Source organism: Taudactylus pleione, unplaced genomic scaffold, assembly GCF_031769625.1.
Source record: "Taudactylus pleione unplaced genomic scaffold, aTauple2 ptg000376l, whole genome shotgun sequence".
Taxonomy (NCBI): Eukaryota; Metazoa; Chordata; class Amphibia; order Anura; family Myobatrachidae; genus Taudactylus; species Taudactylus pleione.
This window is the reverse complement of record NW_028284777.1, coordinates 958,328-979,336: the sequence shown is the minus strand read 5'-3', so window position 1 is coordinate 979,336 and position 21,009 is coordinate 958,328. Positions and strand designations below refer to the sequence as shown.

The window sequence follows — 21,009 nt, the reverse complement described above, 5'->3', positions numbered from 1 at the left end:
CCACAGGGGCGTTTGAATCTTTCCTTACTTGGACGACCTACTCCTCCTGGCCCAGTCTCCGACTGTTCTCAGGGATTACTTCCATCTGACTGTGGAACTTCTCCAGTCACACGGGTGGATTGTCAACTGGCAGAAATCCACCTTAACTCTGGCTCAGGAGATGCTTCACTTGGGAGCATTGTTGGACTCCAAAACTCAATGAGTCTTCCTCCCAGCGGACAAGATCTTGGGCCTGCAATCCAGAATCCGCACCTTTCTAAACCACCGTCGAGTGTCTATACACTCTTGTATGCAGATCCTAGGCTCCCTGGTCTTTACCTTCAACATGGTGAAGTACTGTCAGTTCCAGTCCCGGCCTCTTCAGTTGGTCATTCTGAGATGGTGGAACAAGTCTCTTACGAACCTCAGGGCGCAGACGCTAGTTCTTCCCAGAGAGGTTTGTCTGTCCCTACTGTGGTGACTCCAGCGCTCACACCTGGACAAAGGCTGCGCCTTTTGGATCCCGGACTTGATCTTACCACCGACACAAGCATTCGGGGGGTGGGGGGCGGTAACGTGTCATCAGACCTTCCGGTGTCATTGGACGTTTCAGGAAAGCCAGCTGCCGATAAAATGTCCTGGAGCTTCGAGCCATATTCAGGGCTCTTTGCCAGGCAGGGACTTCTGGTAAAGGTTTAGTCAGACAATGCAACCGCAGTCGCTTACATAAACCACCAGGGCGACACTCGTAGTCACGGGGCCATGAATGAAGTCAGCCGCATTCTCTGTTGGGCGGAGCGTCATCTTCCGGCGCTGTCCACAGTCTTCATACCCGGTGTCCAGAATTGGGAAGTGGACTTCTTAAGCCTCCAGGAGGTTCATGCAGACGAGTGGGTGCTGCATTTGGACATCTTCCAAATGTTGGTCCGCCGTTAGGGCCTACCGGACATAGACATGATGGCGTCTCTTCACAATCATCAGTAACCAAGATACCGCTCACGCAGCAGGGATCCCGACAATCTTCTGGTAGATGCCCTGGTGGTTCCTTGGAACTTCCCTCTGATTTACATTTTCCCTCCGGTCTTGTTGATTCTTCGAGTTCTCCGGAAGTTTAAGCTGGAGGGAGGCAACAGGATTCTGGTGGCAACGGATTGGCCACGGCGAGTGTTGTACACAGATCTGCTGGGTCTCTCTGTAGACGCACCTCTGCGTCTTCCTCTGCAGCCGGATCTTCTATCACAGGGTCTGTGCTTCCATCCGGATCTGGTGCATCTTGCTTTGACAGGTGGCTCTTGAGACATCGGTCTTAAGAGCGAAGGGGTTTCCCAGAAGGGTAAATCGAACCATGCTGAATGCTAGGAAGCCTTCCTCAGCAAGAGTCTATCAATGAGTTTGGCGTCCAAATTTTGCTTGGTGTGACACTATGGGTCTTAACACCAGGTATTTTCGCCTTGCCTTTGTGCTTGCCTTTTTACAGACAGGCCTGGATTTGGGCTTCTGACTCTCTTCCTTAAAGGTCCAAGTTTCCGCCTTGTCAGTTCTTTTCCAGCGGCAGATAGCGCTGTTTCCTGATGTGCGGACCTTCTTTCAGGGAGCTCTCAGTGTTCAACCACCATTTGTGTCACCCTTTGAGCTGTTACAGACAGTTGAGTTGCGTTGGCTTATGTGCAAAACTGTTTTTCTTCTTGTCATCGCTTAGGCCCGGAGGGACTTGAGCGCTGTATCGTGTCGCTCCCCATTCCTGGTTTTCCATTCGGATATGGTGGTGCTGCGGACTCACTGGGATTATCTTCCCAAGCAGGACTTGCTCTTCCACATCAACCAGGAAATTGTGGTTCCCTCTTTTCAGGTTTCAGATTCTCCTCAGCTGGAAGCCTCCTTGGACGTTGTGCGAGCTCTCCAGCTTTACGTGAACAGGGCCAGAGATATTCACAAGTTGGATTCTCTGTTCATTCTGTATAGTATTCACAAGAGGGGCTGGCCAGCTACTAACCAAACCTTGGCCCGATGGCTCTGTTTCACTATCCGCCGTGCTTACACCTTGTCGAACCTTCCTGCCCCTGCCGGTCACAACTCTCGCCAATCAAATTATTCTAGAAGGGGATGAATTTCTAAAACTTGCATTCAATAGGGGCCTCCGCGAGTCCTTCTGTCCTGCTGAGTATGGCAACCTCTCATTTTAACTATGTATTCTCTTTTATGGCCAAAGTATTTTCCTAATTTTATTTCTAAATGTAGAATGCTGTCTAACATGTCTGCACTTTATAGATCTGTTATATCGGACATGAATATATGCAATTATGTAACTGCGTAACAAAATAATATTGGTGTATAAGGGGTTGTGTACTTCTGTTCAGTCCTTTCTTAATCAATCCTTATTTTTCTTTATTTCTTAATCAATCCTGCCTTCCATGTATTGCAAATGGGAGGTGTGCCGTTCCCTATTCCCACTAATAGAATCTCCCCTGTGATCTGTATCAGAGAGCTTGCTCACTAATTTTTATTGCATAGAAAATGATTTGCGTCTTCAAAACTTTATATATTTTAACACAAAAGCAATAGTAATTCAGGATATTTTGCACATTTTTTTCACTAGCAAAGCTGTACAAGTTTATGTTGTTAAGTGGCTCCACATTTTCTACTATTGGTCATTTATAGCTTACATTTTTATTTTCTTTTTTATATTATAGGTTCAGGAATTGGTTAGTAAACCACTAGAGAATTGTTACAGCAACTTGATGTATGACTGCGGAAAAGGTTTCCGAAGTATGCTGCTATCACTAGTTGGGCTGAAGGTATATGTAGTGTTATCTAGATCTCTGATCATATTATCATGTACTTGTAATGTGCTTTAGTGATGCAATTTTTCAAACCTTTTTAGAATAATTGAAGTGATTACCCTTATCATTGACATTTCAGAATGTTATTAATTAGCTGTAGAATGTGCTGGATAGGCCTAGTAATAATGTTGGTGAGAGCCTTGTAACTCCCAAGCTAATTTGTGTTAAAATTAATCTTTAAACAAGTGTAAAGTTACCATTATTAATTTTCTTAAGGTTGTTTAACTTCCACTATCGTAATGTCAACATACTTTGTGCATTATACGAATGGTTGCTACCTGTAACATGAGGCACGTGGCATCATTATCACCAAACATTTTGTATTTAGTGTCTCCTTTACTGAAACTCGATAAAATATAATTTTTATAAAGTTTACAGTAGTTAAATTGCCTGTCTAAAGCCATTTTTTTCTTTTTTAATTCAATAAATTTTTTATTGATTTTTTTTAGAAACAATTACAAACAAAATTGAAATAACATTGCTGAATTGTTGTAAAAACAGTATATTGACATTTGTTAATCCACAATAAATGTATATATCCTTTTTTCAAAGAGGACATGGACATGGTCTCATGTTTTATAGTTTAAACTTCCAATCAATCAAATCTCAAGTACATATGCCATTGGAATCACAGTTAAACGTAATACATAGGAAAAATTATTATATAAAAAATTTGCCAATTATCATTAGGACTCAGTAAGCAATCACTAATCACCGACAGACCTTTAATTGGCACGGCGAGCATATGACGATTGAAGCCAGCTAGACCATATTTTAGAGTATTTTTGACAATTATCAAACTATCACTAAGGAGCAGTTGAACTGGAGACAAACCCGTGCCACTCCCCGCCATAATATATTTAATCATTGAATCTGCCTGTAATACTTGGAACCACTCCCATAAATGTGCCAGTTGCGTGGCATAATAGTATAATTTGAATGAGGGCAATTCCAGACCACCTGACTCTCTACGTCTGGTCAATGTGTCAGTTTTGATTCGAACTCTCCCACTAGACCAAAGAGGAAAGCAGGCCATCAATCTGTTTAAATATTTGCTGTGGAATATATATTGGGGAGTGGTGTAGAACATACAGTAATTTGGGTTACAGGACCATTTTTAATATGTTAACCCGGCCTGTCATAGTGAGTGGTAGTTTGCCCCAAACAGAGATTCGAGTTTTAATAAACTTAAGTTGTGGTTGATATTAAGGGCCAGATTCCACGAGGGATCTTTTGAAATCTAGATCCCAAGGTATTTAAAAGAATCTACCCATTATAACGAAAAATGCAACAGTGGATCGGCTGGACCAGGATCTACAAATGGAAGTACGTAGGACTTGTCCCAGTTTACACGCAAACCAGAGTATCTACCGAATGTATCTATAGTTCTTAAAACATGCGGCATGGAAACTGTATATTTTGAAATGAACAATAAAATATCATCTGCGTATAACGCAATTTTATCTGTTTTAGTTCCCACGGTAAGTCCTAATGTATGAGGGCAGACTCTGATCTTGCACACCAAGGGTTCAATGGCAAGGGCGAACAAAATAGGAGACAGGGGACAGCCTTGTCTAGTACCCCGGAATAGTGGAAACTGGTAGGAGACAAATCCATTTACCGCGACTCTTGCCACTGGAGCTGAGTACAACAATTTAACCCATCTTATATATCCCGGACCAATTCCAAATCTCTCCAGCGTTTCCCATAAGTATTCCCACTCCACTGAGTCAAATGCCTTAGCGGCATCAAGAGACATTATGACAGAAGTTGAGTCATCATCTTGGGGCATTTGGCAATGGGTAAACAGGCGTCTGAGCTTAATGGCAGTTGATTTGCCAAGCATAAAGCCCGTTTGATCTGGGTGAACCAGTTGTAGTATAACTTGGTTAATTCTGGTAGTTAGAATTTTTGCTATTATCTTTACATCAGTGGGTAGTAATGATATGGGCCTGTACGAATCGGTACGTGAGGCGTCCTTACCAGACTTGGGCAGAACAATTATAAGAGCTTCTGACATGGAGTCTGGGAGCTTGTTTTATTCATATATTTGATTAAAATGTTTGAGCAGGCAAGGTAAATAAAAGGCTTTGTGTTTCTTATACAACTCGAGAGGGATCCCATCCACCCCTGGAGCTTTCCGGTGGGGAAGGAGTTGATGGCCAACTCAATCTCCTCTATAGTTATGGGGGAATCTAAAAGATCACGGCCTTCTGGACTAATTGAGAGAGACATCTGCCAAGTATTTACGAATATCATTCAAACGAGAACTATACAATTGACAATAGTATTTGCAAAATCAGGTACCTTATTATATACCACTCCATCATGGTCAATAATTTGGGCTACATTTATAGATGATCTCTCGCTTCTAGGTAAATTGGCCAAATATGATCCGGGTCTATCCCCTGAGGCATATTGGTGGTGAGAAGAGAAAAGCAGTTTAAAGTTTGCCTTATCCTCCAAGCATTTTGTCCATGCCTTTTGCGCATCTACCCAATCCTGTCTGTTCGTTTCAGATTTATCAGAAAGGTATGTCAGCTCCAGCGTTTTACACATTGGGCCAAATGTAATAGGGTGAGCGTTTAGAAAATGTGAGAGTTTAGCAGTAAACTCTCACATTGGTTGAGCTTTATCTTCAAAATGGGAAAACATCTGAATGAGATTTTAAATCGTGAGAGTGTTTTAAGTCTAAAAAAAACATGCAAGTTCGCTCTGTTACTTTGTTTTTGGACTCTATTACATTTGCAAAGTTTAAAAAGTGTCAGAAACTCTCACTTTTCTAAACTCTCACCCTATTACATTTGGCCCATTGTCTCCAATTCAAGCTCCTGTTTTTTATAAAACGATTTAAGGCTGGCTACTCTCTGTATCAACGTACCTCTAAGGAACGCCCTAAAAGTATTCCACAAACTGGGTCGAAAAAACGGTTCACTATTTAAATCAAAAAATTCTGACCATGCAGCTTCCAGTTCAAGACCAGCACCCATTTGTGTTAGCCAAAACTGATTTAGTTTCCAGAAAGATTGTCCTCTATGGCTCTCTAAATCAATGGTCAGTGAAATAGGGGAGTGGTCTGAGATGCCCCTAGTTTGATAGTGGTTCTTCTGTATACGGAGCATAACGTTTGGTGTTACCAGGGCCAAGTCAATTCTGGAGAATGATTTGTGAGTAGAGAAGAAATGAGTATTGCCTTTCGTGCGGGTGCCTGAGTCTCCATGCATCTAGTAAGCCCATCTTACTCACCATGTTTGCAAACCCAGTACCCCGGTCACTACCAGCTTGACCTGTGTCAGCATGTCTATCTAATGACAAGTTCATTACGTTGTTGAAATCACCGGCACATACTATTGGTAATCCTGGGAACAAAGCTATAAACTCAACCGCCTTTTTAAGAATTTCGTGTGAATACGGGGGAGTGGCATATATTGCCAGGAGCAATAATGACAAAGAGTGTATTCTGCATTTTAGAAAAATATATCTACCCCCCACATCGGTTTGTATCTGATCTAAGACAAAGGGAACTGATTTACGTACTAGTATCGAGACCCCCCTGGACATTGATTTGTGCGTTGAATGATACGCCCAGCCCACCCAGGGTTTCTTTAATGACATCAGACATCCTCCAACTAGGTGTGTCTCCAGTAGACAAATAACATCCGCTGCATATTGTTTAATCTGTCTAATGACCAGCAAGCGCTTGATTTTGTCATTTAACCCTCTAACATTCCAAAATAAGAAGTTAACATTTAGTGATGCCATCTTAAAGTATTATAATGCTTATATATTAGAGAGGCCAATCGTCCAGCCCTCAAATAGTACAAACTTTGCCAATTCTGAAGGATACAAAACCAAAACAGCACAAAAACCTCCCAACAATTTACACTCCTTACCCATCCACACCCTGTATACCAGCCTGAACTACGGCATACCTCATCCCTAAACTACACAAAACCCTCCCCCTCTCTTATTCTCTACATCTTCTAATCAACTAAGGCAGTGCATTTATACCACTACCCCACTACATACACAATATAAATAGGGCAAAAAATATAATGGCCCTAAGGCATAACACAAATGAGGTCTCCAGGTCTATAAGTGTGTACCCAGAACATCAAAAAGAAAAACAGAAAAAATTAAACTTTCCACTAGAAATGTTCTTTGTACCATGGCATACAAAAAATTTTAATTAACATATTATGTGTATTCGAAATACAAACAAGATTGGTCACATTTCAAATATTCGTATACATACGGATTTTCGATAGTTGTAACGATTCAAAAAGTCACACCAACAGAAAGGAGATATGCAAGGTTCAATCTTGGGCTATCGGGAGTCTCGCCGGCCTATGCCGGTCCAGCCACAGGACTGCGTCTCGCGGGGTTGCAAAGAATTTTGTTTCTCCGTCAGCCACCACCCTCAATTTGGATGGATAAATCATGGCATATGGTATGTTGAGATCTCTCAGGTGCCTTTTTATAGTTGAGAACTGTGCCCTCTTCTAAATCTCTCTGGCAAAGTCTGGAAACACGGAAATCCGACACCCATTCCACTGCAGGGGGCCATTCGTACAGGCCAAACGAAGGATAACATCCCGATCTCTGTAGTGAAGGAGCTTTGCAATAAGCGTGCGGGGTGGGGCCCCCTCTTCCTTTTCCGGCAGTTCCACAAATCTCACATTATTTCTTCTCAACCAACCCTCCATGTCTGACAGCTTTTTCTGGACCGCTGACATCTGTGCATCTAGGGATCCAACTCTGACACCTAGGGGTGGGATTTGATCTTCTAAAGTGGACGTACGGGTTTCAAGCTCGCCCACACGTTCTCTGACACATTGCAGATCATGATGTATTAACGATAGATTGGACTTTACCAATTTTATCAGAGAGTCTGGTTTCAAATGCCGTAACTGCATCGACAACATGCTGCATTGCAAGGTCAGAAGGGGTATCTGAAGTTGAGGCTGCAGATTCAGCGGGGGAAACAGGAGGAGACTCACTCCCATGATCATCAGTTTTAGGTTGAGAACCAGAGCCTCTGGCGTATTGTACTAATTTTGCAGCCACAGCTGATTGATGCTGATGCTTCACCATATTTATATATGCAGATAGTACAGTCCTCACAAGTATGCACTTATGCACAGAAAGGGCACAGGGTGTTGGAGATGATTTATATAAAACACATGCAGGTCTATGGTGAGAAGTCTCCCCTGTAGCAACAAATACCGGCTTAAGTTAATAGGATCAAGGCTTATTGTCACACAGCCTGATTGTAGGGCACTGCAGGACTCCAAGGAGCATCAACAGCTCACACAGGAGATGGGAATATAAGAATGAGCTACTCCGGATAGCTCACCTGTCACTAGTCTCCCTGCAGAGCGTTCAGAGCGCATAGCCCAGTCCCCTGACTCAAAGGAAGATGGCGCCAGCTAGTCACGTGGTTAGGCTAGCAACCCCGGAGTATGGAGGCGCCACAGACTCTGCTTCCGCGCCGCCCGTCTGCCCCGCTGCTCCCGGCAGAATCCAGATGCTTCACCCAGGCAGCAGGCAGGACGACTTACCGTCCGGATGTACTGCAGAGAGGGCAGCCTGACGGAGACGCCGCAGGTGTGTCACATGGCTGGTCCCGATAGCAGGCCCCAAGACACAGGCGTCCCGGCAGCACCAATAACGCGGCGCCGCGGCTCAGTTGTCGCTCAGGAGTATCCCCTCACCTTCCACCGCCAGCCGGTAAATGTTTGGGTCCCCGGGGGAAAGCAGGATATTTAGTCCGGATAGTTGAGACCTGGAGAGCACTTCAACCTACGTGCTACTCCATGCGCTCCAGGGCATTTTCATTCTTGTTGAGCAGTGTAATTATATACTTTTGTAATTGCAGTATTTACATTGTATTCATGAGAAGTCATATCAAATAAGTTTTTTTTTTGTTGTTTTTTTTTTCAGATGGCAAAAACAGCTAGAGAAATTTACAATGTTGCATGTTATACTTTATTCAGTGTTCAACAAAAACATTTGTGTAAAGAAAAGTCACTGTGGGACATAACAAAGGAATCATTGGAGTATTTAGCAAACAAAAGTCTAATATGCGTCAAACAGTGCCCTGAAACAGAGCAAGATATATTTGAGGTCACAAGACTAGGCCAGGCAACCTATAAAGGTGAGCAGTGTGATCCTAACCCAAATTATGGACATTTGTGTAATTGTTTACTCTGTATTTTATTAGACATTAATGTGTATAATCTCTTTTAGGATCCATTGATTTATCTTACTGTGATATGTTGTACAGTGATCTAAGAAAAGGCCTGGAAGGCCTAGTCCTTCAGAACCACTTTCATCTTCTGTACCTGGTGACCCCATATGATATGGTAGCTCAGATCAGCCCAGACTGGATGATTTACTTCAGACAGGTAAAACTTATACATGATAATGCACCTCCTACTGTGACATCTATGGATGAAAGAAGTCACAAAGAAGTTTGAGCAGACGGATAGCTTTTTTTATACAGTACCTCGAATGCTGAGATGACTCCTGATATCCTTTTTAACAGGAGAGGATGCGTTATTGCTTATAATAAAACATTAGTATTTATCTTACTATATATCAGAAATTATTGCTTGGTTATTTTTTTTTTCTGTTTAAATATTTACTTTTCTAAACTTTTTAAATGTGTCATAAAAGAAAAATCTGTGACCAGAAGCATGTACAGGATGAAGAGATCAGGGCAGAATAATATCTGGTTGAGGTAATGAGATGGAGGGAACAATCGGCAAGGTTTAATTGTCAGTTACATATAAAAATAAAACCGAATAGAAAGAAAATGATGACAATAATTATATCGGTACATAAAATTATTTTAACCCTATGAGGGCTTTTGGGCCCATGTACACTGGGACGCACCCCAATAAAGGGTCACCTTACATAGTTCGCAGATCTGGACATATTGCAAGATGCACCCAGTTTTGGCTTAATAGTGTTGGTAGGAAATGCTAAAATGACAGTACACAATTCACACACAGTATAGTCTGTCTACATCTGGACAGTGTTATTTATTTTTTAAACATTAGTTTTTATTGAAAATTTCGCATACAAGTAATAAGGAGGTACAGAAAAGAAAAAATCAAAAACAAAGGGAATAAAATGCAGAATGGGCCCAAGGAAGAATTACACAACTTGTTTGTTTATACCGACATACTGTAAATATCAGGATGCAGGAGATAGAAGAATAATGCATAGACCCGCTTAGGTGAAACAGACAACTTCAAGGGACAATTTAAGTGGAATGCAAAATTGGACAGTGCTATTAATAAGGTATAGTCACATTTTAAAATCCTTTGACAGATCAAATGAGAATCTTCTGTGCTGTTGAATTTCACATATCTAATAAATATGGAGCCACACTAAGAAAAGTAAAAGTATTAGCGAATCAGAAGTGGCTGCCCATCGTCACCATCATCATCTGTGCATATTTTGCGCTAGGAATTTAGCACTAACAAGTGATACACCTCATGTCAGGAGCTGATGTGTCTTTGCTGTGATCTGCTTGGGAAGACTTTGCCTGAACATATCCTTACAGTACTTTCCCAATGATTTCACTCCTCCATTTTCCGTTTCACCCGTTTAAATGGAAGCTCAAAATGCATCCATACAAAAGTACAAAAACACAACAGCTATTACACAAAAGAAAAGCATTTACGCCCAACTACAGTGCCTTGCCATGGATTGTTTGAAGGTGTGCATCATTTCATTCACAGAACATGCCTACAACTGTGAAGTTGTGGTTTTTTTTATATTGTGAATCAAACAACATTTAGTACAACATAACAGAAAACTTCAGCGTGCGTAACTATTCACCCCCCCTAAAGTCAGTACTTTGTCGAGCCATCTTTTGCGGCAATTACAGCTGCAAGTCGCTTTGGATAAGTCTCTATGAGCTTGCCACATCTTGCCCCTGGGATTTTTGCCCATTCCTCAAGGCAAAACTGCTCCAGCTCCTTCATGTTGGATAGTTTCCACTTGTGAACAGTAACCTTCAAGTCTGACCACCGATTCTCAATTGGATTGAGATCTAGGCTTTGACTAGGCCATTCCAACACATTTAAATGTTTCCCCTTAAACCACTCGGGTGTTGCTTTAGCAGGATGCTTCGGGTCATTGTCCTGCTGGAAGGTGAACCTCCGTCCCAGTCTCAAATCACAGGCAGACTGAAACAGGTTTTTCTCAAGAATATCCCTATATTTAGCACCATCAATCTTTCCCTCGACTCAAATCCGTTTCCCAGTCCCTGCTGCTGAAATACATCCCCACAGCATGATGCTGCCACCACCATGTTTCACTGTGGGGATGGTGTTCTTGGGGTGATGAGATGTGTTGGGTTTGCGCCAGACATAGCATTTTCCTTGGTGGGCGAAAAGTAAAATTTTAGTCTCATCTGACCAGAGCACCTTCCTCCATACATTTGGGGAGTCGCCCACATGCCTTTTGGCAAATAATCGTTTTTTTTCTGGCCACTCTTCCATAAAGCCCAGCTCTATGGAGTGTACGGCTTATTGTGGTCACATGCACAGATACACCAGTCTCTGCTGTGGAACTCTGCAGCTCCTTCAGGGTTACATTTGGTCTCTGTATTGCCTCTCTGATTAATGTCCTCCTTGCCCGGTCTGTGAGTTTTTGTGGGCGGCCCACTCTTGGCAGGTTTGTTGTGGTACCATATTCTTTCCATTTGATGATGATGATGGATTTGATGGTGCTCCGGGGGATCATCAAAGATTTATATATTATTTTATAACCCAACCCAGAATTGTACTTCTCAACAACTTTGTCCCTGATTTGTTTGGAGAGCTTCTTGGTCTTCATGGTGTGATGCCTCTTGCTTAGTGGTGTTGCAGCCTCTGGGACCTTTCAGAAAAGGTGTGTTTATACTGACAGATCATGTGACACTTAGATTTCACACAGGTGGACTTAATTTCACTAATTATGTGACTTCTGAAGATAATTGGTTGCACCAGAACTTTTGAGAGGCTTCATAGCAAAGGGAGGTGATTACATATGCACATGCCCATTTTCAGAATTTTATTTATAAAGATTCTTTTTTATATATATTTTTCTCATTTCACTTCACCAAATTAGACTATTTTGTGCAGATCCATCACATAAAATTCAGTTTAAACAAATAAATAAATTATAGGTTGTAATGTAACAAAAAAGGTAAAAAGCCAAGGGGGTGAATACTTTTGCAAGGTACTGTATGTATGGGTCCCTTTGTGTCCATGAACCACAAGTTTTCTTGTTTGAAGTGTCATCTCGTATGAGAGTATTTGAAATGACCCTATCTTATTTATTAACAACTTCAACTGGAAGCTAAGTGGTTTAGCTGAAGGCTTTTAGTATGTTTTAATGTGGACACAATAGCAGATATAGGGCCTGATTCAGCAAGGATCGCTATTGCGATTATGCACGCAGACAGCCGATTGTTGCTTTCTGCGCATGGGGCAGGTGAAATGCAGGCGTGCCAGTGCATTTGAACGCCATTACAGGAGCGTGCATAAATTAGCCACTGTGATGTCATACGCAGCTTGGGCTTTCACTGCGTGCGATGAGTTTAGCAATTCCTGAGTAAGGTCAGACCTTGTGCAAGTGTGCGTGAGGCTCCGATTGTACTCTGTTACCGATGGTTTCACAGACTTGCTAATTATTACGTATGTGTGTAAGGTGAAGTAGGTGTCCTTATATTCGGCTGCAACGGCAATCATTAGCATATTTTTGCAGTGAGACTGCGTGTGTTTTCGCAGCTTTGTTCACAATAGCAATCCTTGCTGAATAAGGCCCATAATTCATACATGTTTTTTATAGTTCTACATGACATCGTTCACATGTCCCATCAATATTATTCAAGTTTTACCTCATGAAAAAAAAGTGTCCCCTGACTTGCACTAGTGGCTAATTCTTAGTTCCATCAACTTCTTCCCATACATCATTACTTCAAGGGCCCCAGGTCATCCTCCTATTTGCAGTGCTACTGTTAACCAACCGTAAGTTACAGACTGTTCTTTGGTCATCCAATTTAGGTACCATAAGAGACAAATATTTGAAGGGACATCTTGAATCACAGAGCTTTCAATGCTTGGCTAAGTTGTGCACATTGTAAAAATGCCCCACTGGGCATCCTGGATTCAGTTGGAAGATCCACATGTACTACTATCTTTCAACCTTTAAAAACAAGACCAAAGGCCGTGATGCCAGAGTGTTCTCGCTGCAGTCTGTTTGGGAGTGAGAGTAACTCTGAAATGCAGTTATTACCCCAAAATGAGGAAAATTTGGAATAATGTTGAGGGGCCCACATACTATCTTAATGGAGTCCCTCCATGCCTGTCTCAATTAGTGTGGTATATTTATGTTTCGGGTTTTTGTTTTTTTAATGAATATAGGTTTGGGATCCATTATCTATAATGTTTGGAACTTAGGGTTTTTCAGACAACTAGATCTTTTTTTATATATTATTTTTATTTATAGAAGCAAAAACATTGCAAAGAAAACTGCACAACATAAACAAGTCAAGTCAAGCATAATACCAAATATTATACACCATGATGAGTGATACACAGTAAATATATCCTAGCACATTTCGGTGGGCATATTTTACAAAATATAAGTGTTCACAAGACTTGCACAGACAACCAGATTTAAAAAAAAAAAAAAAAAAACTTGGCATGTGCCACCAAAAATATTTGAAGTTACTTTTAAGGGTTATCTTTGTATTTGTCCACGATGTGCCTAGCATTCCCAATTATTACATTGTTCAGCAGTTACCCACAGCATTGTGCTGATTCAGTGTCGCATGCTGCTGCGAAAGCTTAGGCGTCTTTTGCGTTGTCGCTCCTGCTACTTTATACTCTAGCATCAGTCCTTCCCTGGTGTACAGCCGTGCGCCTGAATGTGCAAGGACTGAGGCGGCTGCTTTGATCATGTGTTGACGCTGACATACTGTTTGGTATGTCTTTCAATGCAACCATCAGTCGCACTATTGAATTGCCCTATGGTAGGTGCATTAGCCTCAAATGTGAGTGATTAAGTGTCTGAGTTCGTAACCAGTTCAGTGACATACCTGCGACACTCCCATAAGACAGACCATCTTTGGGTGTCTGAATTGCCACTGCCAAGGAACGCCCAGCACATTTCCAATGTATTTCTATTTTTGTTTTTCTTTTTGGAAATGTTTACATAACAGATCTGTATTTTTCTATGTTGTTTGTTTTTCACTGTATATAGATATTTGAATCCATATTTTTATGGATGCTATTTTTGTTTTATTGTTTTTTTTTTCCACTGCTTCTACTTTCCATTAAGTACTGATTGTTAAGCCAAATGTCAGTGGAGTATCTATAATTATGTGCAGGGTGTGCACATGGGGGGGGACCTGTGTTGCCCACCCTTCCGCATCATGTTTCCAATGATCTCTTTGGAAATTTAGCACAGGCACCATATTTCTGTAGAAATCACTGTAAGTATGATGTATGTGCAGGATGTAGGTACTGTAGATCTCTTCTATGCATGTGCCATATTTTCAGTTCAGTTAGGGCCCAAACATTTGTACATGGGCCTTCTATGGGCTCTTGTGAAAATGTTCTTCAGTAAAGTAGAATGTTTGCTCTGTTGCCTTGAAGAATTGCATGCACTTATTTACCTTCTGGTAACATGGCTTACTAAAATATTGTTCACATATATTTCCAGTTTAATCAGCTTGAACCCGTGGATCAGAAAGTGGCTGGAAGTGTAGGAGTGCCTGAAAGTTTTCTTGCACGCAAAGTGTCAGGTCAAACAGTAAAAAAGGTAAAGTTTCTAACAGTAACATTTTATATATTTTTGGTTCATAGAAATCATCCGGACAAATTTGGTTTACACAGCAATTATTTAATATACAACATTCAGTTCTGTAATACATGGTCTTTTATTGGCTTTACTTCTTCTGAATGCAGTGTTTTAAACTTAGACTGTCTTTGCACAGTCTGCAGTCAGTGACATAATGGCTGCTAAGGTATGACAGAAACTAGATATATCAGTCATTCTCCAAACTCTCACTAATGCTCCTTCCTGTGTGTTCATACATCAGTGAACATATAATATTTCTCTTGCCAATGAGTATGGAAGCAATCAGTAACATATAAATATTTCTGCTTCTATACACTGCTTCCCTCCTCCTTCATGATTCTAGAGTAAAGCAATGTCCCGTCAGAGAGGGTTACTCCTTTTGGAAAACCACCAATTAGAGTTTGGTTAGGTTCCCCACTGGAACCCAACTATTGCCTAATTACGGCAGCTTGTGATAGAGAGAAGGAGCAGTGTATTACCAGTATTGAAGTCTTGCATTCTGTGGTATGGAGAGGGGGTTTATAATGTGGCAAAAGGATTGGCTGCGGCACCTGTCCAATCAGGTGCCACAATCATTACTCCCCCTCCCACCTGGAACTGTTCAGTTCTGCTTCCTTCTTTGTACCCACAGCATACAATAAGGTGGCTGCCCTAAAGAACTTTTAGGAGCAATAGGGGCACTATATTGAATGAAAGAGGGTTGGACAAACCCTATTAATAGCTTTATACATGTTTAATAACAGGATCAGGTCACATGTTCAATGCCAGATTTAGTATAAATAATACAGTTAGATATGTTTATGTAGCTCAGTTCTATTTATGCTTTGCTAGATCCTAATATCCATTAGTGAATTTGTTTTTAAAAAAGACTAGATCTTCACCTGCTAACAATAATAACAACATTAGGATAGATCAAGATCTGATTGGCAGACGCGAACACACCCACTTAAGTCACTGAATAGTATACGGAGCATTCGCTGAGAAACAAGACAAAGATACTAATTGGATATGACGATTACGTGACATGGCATTCTCAATGAAAATGAGAGATGGCACTGGATTGGTTGCACTTATCATGTGACCAGGAAACAGGATTTCATTGGCCCTCCTGTATCACTATAATCTGGGAATGTAGAGGCATTCGGCTTGCCTTGAGAAAGCTTATCAGCGAAACATGCATCGGCATGCGTGTCTGTAATTAAAATATGACCTGTGATGCTGTAACTTTATTAAGAGATGAGAATATATAATAGCTATGTGAGAACTGTCCTAGTTACAGGGACATCAATATGCCATTGAGTTGTTGAGTCAGCCTGAAACTATTAGAATGTAGCAATATTGCTACAGTGTATCTCTCATGAATGTTCTGATATTAGCCATAAGAGGAAGTTAATATAAACTATAGTGAGAGATCTTTGTGGGAATTGTCCTATCTGTTGCAGGGACATTAAATTGCAAATAAGCCCTTGAACCACACAGTTTGAAATGCAACATTGTAACAGTGTATCTCTCCTGAATGCTCTGACAGCAGCCACAAGAGGAAATAAATACAAGCTGCATTGGGAGATCCCTGCACACTAATTAGAAACAACAAATAAAGGCTGATTTAAGATTGTGAATATAACAATAAAGGTTATAGGTTATAATATGAAAAAAAGAATTTGGGAAGAACCAGAAAATATGAGTTAATATATGCAACAATAACACGTGGTCAGGAGAGGGAGACTAGTAAATATACTGGAGCTTAGTCTACATCAATGTAAATGGTAACAATATAATTGATATATATCAATACCCAATATAACTCATATTATATTATATTATATTGATTTACCAAGGAGATAACAAGTGAACAACATGTGATTAACATACTGACTGGATGCAGTCAGGATATTCATATATAGTTTCATATACTAAGGTCCTACGTTACAAACTATGATTGAGTATAACGCATTCATTAGGCTCTATATTACTGGCTATATCTGGGTGTAACATAACTCTTACTATCTTATTGTCTTTATGACTCAGAGCTCAAAATAAATATCTAAATACATCTGATGACGACTGGATAAGTCAAGTTATTGATACATGCTGTAGCCTTATATACTAGGTTCCACGTTACAAACTACAATTGAATATAACGCATCCATTAGGTTCTATATTATCAGTTATAATTGAGTGTAATGTACTTCTTACCCTCTTATTGTCCTTATGACTCAATCTAAATATTTAAACACATTATATGATAAATAACAGACACACAGCAGGGATTTCCTTTATTTTAATACACAGTTTTCAGTATATACTCTTTATCACTACTTTCTAATTTTTTAACCTCCATTTCGCTGGCCATGTCCTGAAGAAAAGGATATTTTTAAGGTATATCTAATAAACATTAAGTTTTTTTATGTAAATAAAGATACATTTTGTGCACCGCCTAAAAGACAAAACCACCTTCTTCCTATATAGTGCCTAGAATCATGCCAGATCCCTAATATGGATCCAGAAGATGAATTTGGCAGTGGTTAGCATTGCTACATCAAGGTTACTGGGGTCACGAGCTTGATTATGACCAATCCATACCTGTGTAACATTTTAATGTTCTCCCCAGTATATTAATTGGTTTCTGACAAAATTAACCATAAAGTGTTTGTGTCCATATAGTAAGGAATATAGATTGTAAGTTGTCTTGCAAGACACATCATAATATACATTTTTAACATTATAAAGGTATAATTTTACTACATGTTATTCAATATTTTCTATTATAGAGTGCAGATGACAGAGTGGTGAATCGACTTTATCTGTCCTTCGTCCTGTATGCCTTGATGAAAGAGCTAGATATCTGGTGTGTGTCTGCAAAATTCAACATGCCTCGAGGTTTTGTTCAAAATCTGCTCAACTCGTCTGCCTCTTTCTCCTCCTGCGTACTGCATTTCTGTGAGGTAACATTTCTAACTATAATATATGAAGTGCTAAATGCTTTAGTAATTATGTGTTTCCTTAGATTAATACAGATGTGTCTACATACACCTTTGCTTAATTTGTGCCACGGTTTTTGGAACTTAGCCACACCAAGCATACCGCCAGAGACTTTTCCCAATATATGTATCTTATTCATATCACTAATGCGACAAAATTACAATGCAAGGGTACACTGCCTACTGCCGGTGGCATTTCATTACTTCTATGTTCGATATGGGTGAAAAAAATAGAATTCTGATACGAAGGACCATGCCATACCTTGTGCCACATTTTGTTATGCTAAATGTGTGACTTTATACCAAATCTTTTGTGACAAAAAGGGGTGTGGTACAAAATGTTGACATTTTAAGTGAACATGCACTGTCGACATAACGTTTTCTACTGTTAGAGCCATAACTCTAACTGCAAACTAACCCTAACAAATTTAAACTCTAACTGCAGCCTAAAGCCCCGTACACACTGGCCGACATAATGAATTATAATGATATTGTTCATTATATTGGCCAGTGTGTATGCCGTCAACTACCAGCATGCGCGCTCCCGCTAGTCATTGATGACTTTGTTCATCACCCGAACCTGCAGTCCAACCTGACAATATCGTCAGGTTGTGCAGGTTCGGGGATGAGGGAGGGTGCCGGCACTGAACGATATTGTTAATGATATAGTTTAGTGTGTGCCCTGTCGTTAACGACATTGAGCACAACACTGCCGGGAAAACACTAAATGATATCGCTCAGTGAGGATATCTTTTGGTGTGTACGGGTCTTAACTCTAAACCTGTAATGTCGACATTGTGAATGTCGACATTCTAAATGTTGCCATAATGACTACATACCAACAAAAAGTACTATTCAGTGTGTCTGGAACACTGTAAGTGACTCTGTATGCAGCTGTGATGCGAATGAGACGCAACATTTAGGAAAAAGTATTATTACATTTTATTTATAGGGCGCCACAAGTGGTCTACAGCGCCGTACATACAGTACAGGGTGCACAGAAACTTACTTTACAATACAGTACCCAAAGTATAAACAGAGCACAAGTAACAAATAGCAACACCAATTCTCCATACACAATACAGCTGGGAAGGTGAAGGCTGTCATTGAAGTGCTTGAGAAGAGGGCTGTGAGACAGTAGGGAGGAGGACCCTGCTCCAAGGAGCTTACAATCTAGGGGAGAGGGGAAACAGACAGATGGCATGAGTGTGTAGAAGGGGACCTGGTGGAGGTAGGTAGGAGGGAGAGCGACCTGGTGACACAGTTATGTGGTGGAAGGGTATGCTTTGATGAACAGGTGGGTTTTCAGTGCACGTTTGAAGCTCTGCAAGTCGGGGAGAGCCTGATTGAGCGATGGAGCTCATTCCAGTGAAGGGGGGCTGCACGGGCAAAATCTTGGATACGAGCATGAGATGAAGTAAATAGGGTGGAGGAGAGGTAACAGTCATTGGCACACTGGAGTGGGCGAGAGGGAGTATGTAAAGAGATGAGGTCGGAGATGTAGGGAGCAGTGGAGTTAGAAAGGGCCTTGTATGTGAAGGTTAGGAGTTTGAAGAGGATTCTGTAGGGGAATGGGAGCCAGTGCAGGATTTGGCAGAGGAAGTGGAACGGCGGGAGAGGTAGATAAGTCTAGCTGCAGCATTGAGAACAGATTGGAGGGGAGCAAGATTGCAACGTGGGAGGTCAGTGAGTAGAAGGTTGTAGTAGTTGAGTCGAGAAATGATTAGTGAATGAATAATCAGTTTGGTAGCATTCTGGGTGAAGAAAGGTCTTATGCGTGCGATGTTGCATAGCTGAAACTGACAGGATTGAGCCAGAGATTGAATGTGGGGGGTGAAGGAGAGGGTGGAGTCAAGGGTGACACCCCAGCAGCAAAGTTGGGGGACAGGGGAGATGATGGTGTTGTCAACAGTGATAGCGAGATTGGTTGGAGTGGAGACTCTATTGGGAAAAATTATGAGTACGGTTTTGTCCATGTTGAGCTTCAAAGAGTGCTCGGACATCAAGGAAGAGATGGCAGAGAGGCAGCTGGATACCTGAGAGAGGACAGTAGGGGAGAGTTCAGGAGAGGAGAGGTATAGTTGTGTGTCATCGGCATAGAGGTGGTATTGGAGGCCGAAGGAGCTGATGAGTTCTCCTAGTGTAGAGGTGTACAGGGAGAAGAGCAGGGGGCCCAGGACAGAACCCTGCGGGACACCAACGGGAAGGGGGGAGGTGGAGCCAGAGGCAGACACAGAAAAGGAGCATTTGGTGAGGTAAGAGGTGAACCAGGTGTGGACGGTGTTAGAGATGCCAAAGGTCTGAAGGGTGAAGAGGAGGAGAGGATGATCTACGATTTGGCTGCAAGCAGGTCTTTGGTGACTTTGGCCAGGGCAGTTTCAGTGGAGTGATGTGGGCGAAAGCCAGATTGGAGATGATCAAGGATGGAGTTGTCAGAGAGATAGCTGGTGAGGCAGCTGTAGACAAGCTGCTCAAGTAGTTTGTAGGCGAAAGGGAGAAGAGAAATGGGGTGGTAGTATGATGGGTGAGGATGGGTCGAGGTTGGGTTATTTAAGAATAGGTGTGACAAGAGCATGTTTGAATGACGAGGAAAAGATGCTGGTGAAGAGAGATAAATTGAAGAGGTGAGCAAGGTGGGAGCATAATGGTTACTCATGGCGGAGCGACTAAGTCGCACCAAGAATCTTCCGCCATATTTGTTTTTGAGTATAATGTATTACCACAAAGAAGAATGAGTGAACTGAGCCCGTTTCAGATGACATTACTCTCTATCTTTTTCTATAGTTAATATTCATAAATATTCTTTGTTTTGTGCTTAATAAAAGGAGTTAGATGAATTCTGGGCATATAAAGCTCTGCTTCTGGACGTCACCAAAAAACTCAGCTACTGTGTGAAATCCGAGCTAATACCACTAATGGAAGTGACTGGTGTTTTGGAGGTTAGTACAAAAAATAAATACATTTCATTGGGTTGTTTAGTAAAGTTGATATTGATATGCTGACATTACATGAATCTAAATTTCATAAAAAATGTGGGAACTTGATAACAGCAGCTATTAATGAACCATTTGTACTTTCCTGTTTGATCTTAGTGGCTCCCTGCTAGCGGTAATAACTACAATTGTGCTTGATTACAATCATTACTGTTTCTACTTCAGGTTCCATAGGGGGTCCACAGGGTTGACCTTGGGGTATAGCTGGATCTGGAACCACGGGCACCACGCAGTTAAAGCTTTGCTGCTCCCAGGATGCACTTGGGTCCGTCCTCCTCTATACCCCGCCCCCGAGCCACAGCACCTCAGTTTTAGTTGGTGCCCGACCGGAGTCGGGTCACCCTGGCGCAG

General features: G+C 41.4%; 1 protein-coding gene across 3 annotated transcripts in view; it reads left to right on the top strand.

Moving 5' to 3' along the window:
- HELQ (helicase, POLQ like) overlaps positions 1 to 21,009 on the top strand; it is a 64,546-nt gene that overhangs the window by 29,210 nt on the left and 14,327 nt on the right. For all 3 annotated transcript variants that reach the window (XM_088445024.1, XM_088445023.1, XM_088445021.1), the window contains exons 12-17: positions 2,670 to 2,774; positions 8,763 to 8,976; positions 9,069 to 9,226; positions 14,547 to 14,645; positions 17,456 to 17,629; positions 20,491 to 20,604. In XM_088445024.1, the coding sequence (XP_088301150.1) occupies positions 2,670 to 2,774; positions 8,763 to 8,976; positions 9,069 to 9,226; positions 14,547 to 14,645; positions 17,456 to 17,629; positions 20,491 to 20,604 (864 nt within the window). The remainder of the gene's footprint in view (positions 1 to 2,669; positions 2,775 to 8,762; positions 8,977 to 9,068; positions 9,227 to 14,546; positions 14,646 to 17,455; positions 17,630 to 20,490; positions 20,605 to 21,009) is intronic.